The 3988-nt window shown below is 41.1% G+C and overlaps 1 protein-coding gene across 1 annotated transcript; it reads left to right on the top strand.

Annotated features, from left to right (window-relative positions):
- Nucleotides 1-708: 708 nt before the first annotated feature.
- LOC130488918 (ferritin heavy chain) lies at nucleotides 709-1419 on the top strand. Its single transcript, XM_056862598.1, has one exon. The coding sequence runs from the start codon at nucleotides 721-723 to the stop codon at nucleotides 1267-1269; it is 549 nt and encodes a 182-aa protein (XP_056718576.1). The 5' UTR covers nucleotides 709-720; the 3' UTR covers nucleotides 1270-1419.
- The last annotated feature ends 2569 nt before the right edge of the window (nucleotides 1420-3988 follow it).

Here is a 3988-nt window from a genome sequence, read left to right as displayed (position 1 = left end):
CAGCTCAACCAACCAATTGGGTGTTTTTTTCAGTTCAACTCAGCCAGTTTCTTTCAGCTCAACCACCCTAAGAAGGTTGTTATGAGGATAAAAAGGGAATTTGGGGAGAACTTTGTATGGAAGAAAGATGGGCTCAAAATATGAAAGATGGATGAGCAGTAGGGTGGCCCATCTCCAGGTACTAGCTGGAGACCTCCTGCTATTATAACTGATCTCCAGCCAACAGAGATCAGTTCACCTGGAGAAAATGGCCACTTTGGCCATTGGACTCTATGGCATTGAAGTCCCTCCCTTCCTCAAACCCCGCCCTCCTCAGGCTCTGCCCCAGAAACCTCCCGCCTGTGGCGAAGAGGGACCTGGCAACCCAGGGATGAGCATAATGGCCATTTTGTCTCTCTTTGATTTTGTTATCTGGTCATTCACACCAGTTTTGGGTCACCTCCTTCTATGGCTGTTGTTACTTATTCTTTTGGGTTTTTTCTTTTTCTTTTTGGCTACACCATCTATACACCATGAATGTATACACACCAGTTGTATGCCATTTATGTGTGATTCTCTTGTCTATGCCACCTATTCACAACTGACTCAAAAATAACATAGAAAACGGCCTGCGAGACGGAGCTGCGGAGGTTCCTGCTTCAACAGTGATTGGACGGAACTTCCTCAGCCCCCCCGCCCTCCCGCCCGGCCTCGTCTTCCTCGCCTCACAGCCGCGCCGCCATGGCTTCGTCTCCTTCCCAGGTGCGCCAGAACTACCACCAGGACTGCGAGGCGGCCATCAACCGGCAGATCAACCTGGAGCTTTACGCATCCTACGTGTACCTCAGCATGTCCTACTACTTTGACCGTGATGACGTGGCTCTGAAGAACTTTGCCAAGTACTTCTTGCACCAGTCCCGTGAGGAGCGCGAGCATGCAGAGAAACTTATGAAGCTGCAGAACCAGAGGGGTGGTCGTATTTTCCTACAGGACATCAAGAAACCAGATCGTGATGATTGGGAGAGTGGGCTGACGGCAATGGAGTGTTCTTTGCACTTGGAGAAGAACGTGAACCAGTCTCTGCTGGAACTGCATAAACTGGCAACTGAAAAAAATGATCCTCATTTATGTGATTTCATTGAAACGCACTATCTGGATGAGCAGGTCAAATCTATCAAGGAGCTGGGTGATCATGTGACCAATCTGCGCAAGATGGGGGCACCACAATCTGGAATGGCAGAGTACCTGTTCGACAAGCACACCCTGGGGGAAAGTGACAATGAGAACTAGAAGCCTGCCATTAATGCCTCACTGGGACTCGAGTTTTTTGTTTGACCTTGCATGTGTCTTTGGTTTATCCCTAACACTGTCCATGACTGTAAAAAAAATCAATTTTTGTTGTAGCTCATGCCCAATAAACTGACTTGGTTCCAAAAAATAAAAAAATAAAAAATAACATAGAAAACATGTGAATTTTAACCAGATAAATTTAGCAGGAGAAAGGAACAAACAAGGAGACTTACAGGCTCGTTCCTCATAAGGGGGAAACGAAACTGAAATGGGGATTTTCAAACAGAGCTAGACTGTTTTTGAAATTTACTCTCATCTCTAAAAAGTAAAAATAAATAAATAAAGGAATTACTGATTTTTTTAAAAGTAGTTCAATAGACCTTGTTTGTATGGGCAGATGTGTTGTGTGTAATCATATAATCTACTAGATTTCAGCAGTAGTAACAGAATGCTTTCAAGCAACTGTCATTCTTTGAATTTCTGACTAGCCATTGGCTGATCTGCTGTGATGTCACAGAAACCAAAGAACTTTTTGGGGAGGCAAGGAGTAGAAGGGAATATTGACAAGCAGACTTTAATGCCAAGTTTAATCTGAGCCAGGTACTAAAACTCAGGGCTGGAACATGTGAAGCAATAGTATTCCTCCGTGCCATGTACAGAGGGTTTTTTTGGTCTTACCTATATAGCCTGGTACTGAATAGACTGAAGAATCAAATACTGTATTTACTAGCCAAACCATGCGCTATTAAATAACATTTACTTCAATTTGCTCAATCAGATGGCATCACTTTCTGATTTAGGAACAGAAAGCAGAAGGTAATATCGTTATTTTTTGATCTCTGAAACTAACTTGGAAATTCCCTCCTTGATTGTCTGTGTGTTTAAGAATATTGCATTACTTCAAGCTCCTTTGAAACAAGGATGTGATATAAATTACCGGCACAGAAATAACTAGCAGTTGTGACATTTCGTTAGAGTTTAATTACATGAATCATAAAATATTGCTACAATTTTCCAAACTGTTAAACCTTAATTAATATGAACCCACAGGGACCCCCTCGATAGTTCATAATACCTCAGGATCCGCACCTCTGCAGTCATAGTTCATACGAATGAAGAAGCCCTTTATAATTTGCCAAGAGTGATCAATTATTAGAAATGAAGCCCGACAAATTAATTTAATGTAAATGAGGTTGTACAAGGTTTGAGTAATTCTTTTTAATTACCTATATGTAATTTCCCCCCAATCGTCTTACAAAGGAACTCATTCCCCCCCCATTTCCTTGTGCAAATTCATTAATCTCTTTACCATATGGCATTAATATAATTTTATCACAAAATCCTGGAATGGAAGAGAGAAAAAACCGCATCAGCAATCTATAATGAATCACAGTATTAGTGCAGTGGTATCGCTACATAAATTTCAGGACATGACCAGAGTTCATCTGCAATTTATCCGGAGGTTCCAGTATTAAAGTGGAGCTGAATGAGCTTATAATTATGACAGCTGTTTTTTCTTCTTCTTCCAGGTAGCTCTTTGTAAATCAGTGACAATGGAATAACAGGTTTAAATATGTGTTAACACTCCGATAGCATATATAATTGCAATATGGCAATGTGTAATGAAGATTAAATTAGACCGTAGTGTACCTGACATATGCAAAGGCATAATTGAGCTCCCGTAATTGTGGTGGGAAGATCAAATGGGAGGGGGGGAAGCCCTCAATATTTGAATTCAGAAAAGCAAAGCCGTTCTAAAGAGCAAAAATGAAGTCCTTTTTTGCGGGGTGGAAATGTCATTCGCTTGAATGAAGGGTGTGTTGTCACTTCACCATTTGATTTCCTTTGACCCACTGGTTGGTTGGGTTTTTTTTAAAAAAATCCCCCTCTCAGATTTCCCTCCACCCCTTCTGACATTTCATGATGCTGTTGTTATTTATAGATGTTTAATTTGCAAGGTTCCCAGGGGAAAAGGATGGGCATTTTTTTTAAAAAAAAAAGTTGATCCCTGAACATAATTCTGCCGTTTCTCCTCAATTCGATTCTATCCCAGAAATCCCACAAAACGTTTTGGAGAAGGAAGACGTTTCCAATTTTTCTTCAAATTTGGTTTTCAGAGGGGAGGAACGGCAAAGCAGTGATGTGTTGACTTCCCTCCAGAAAGTTTGCGAGTCTTCTCAAAACTGCTTTGCTTCCCTCCGAATTTCCCCAGAACCCATGCTTCATTGCATCTCAGTATACGGAGTACTTTGACCGTTGCAGAATAACAGCGCTGTTCTTCTGGAATCCAAATGAAGGAGAATCTTTCCGTTTTTAAAATGTTACTTGATTTTTAAAACAAAATGTAAACCAATTAAAGCATGTGGCATCGTGTGGTCTAAAACATCCAGTAATCTAGCATGAGCCAAGTGGGAGAGGAGGTAAATAAAATCCCTCAGGGACAGAGTAGCTTCAGTCTTTCCTATCCAGTATATAGCTTTGTGGATAAGTAGATGCTTGCTTTCTAACTTGTGAGGAATTTGCCTCAAAATTCCCTTGCCTTCTTAATAGATCCAGTCAAACAGTCCCTTCGACTAGCAATCCTGCCCACTTACGATCTATTTACCTTACATATGTCTCCTGCATCCCAATCCCATGCAGATTTACTCAGAAGTATTCAGAAGAACTATTCATTTATACTTTAATTTAAAAGATAGCCCTTTCAGCTTCAGCACTAGGG

This window comes from Euleptes europaea, chromosome 17 (genome assembly GCF_029931775.1).
Source record: "Euleptes europaea isolate rEulEur1 chromosome 17, rEulEur1.hap1, whole genome shotgun sequence".
NCBI classification, from domain to species: domain Eukaryota; kingdom Metazoa; phylum Chordata; class Lepidosauria; order Squamata; family Sphaerodactylidae; genus Euleptes; species Euleptes europaea.
This window is presented reverse-complemented; position numbering and strand designations above follow the sequence as displayed.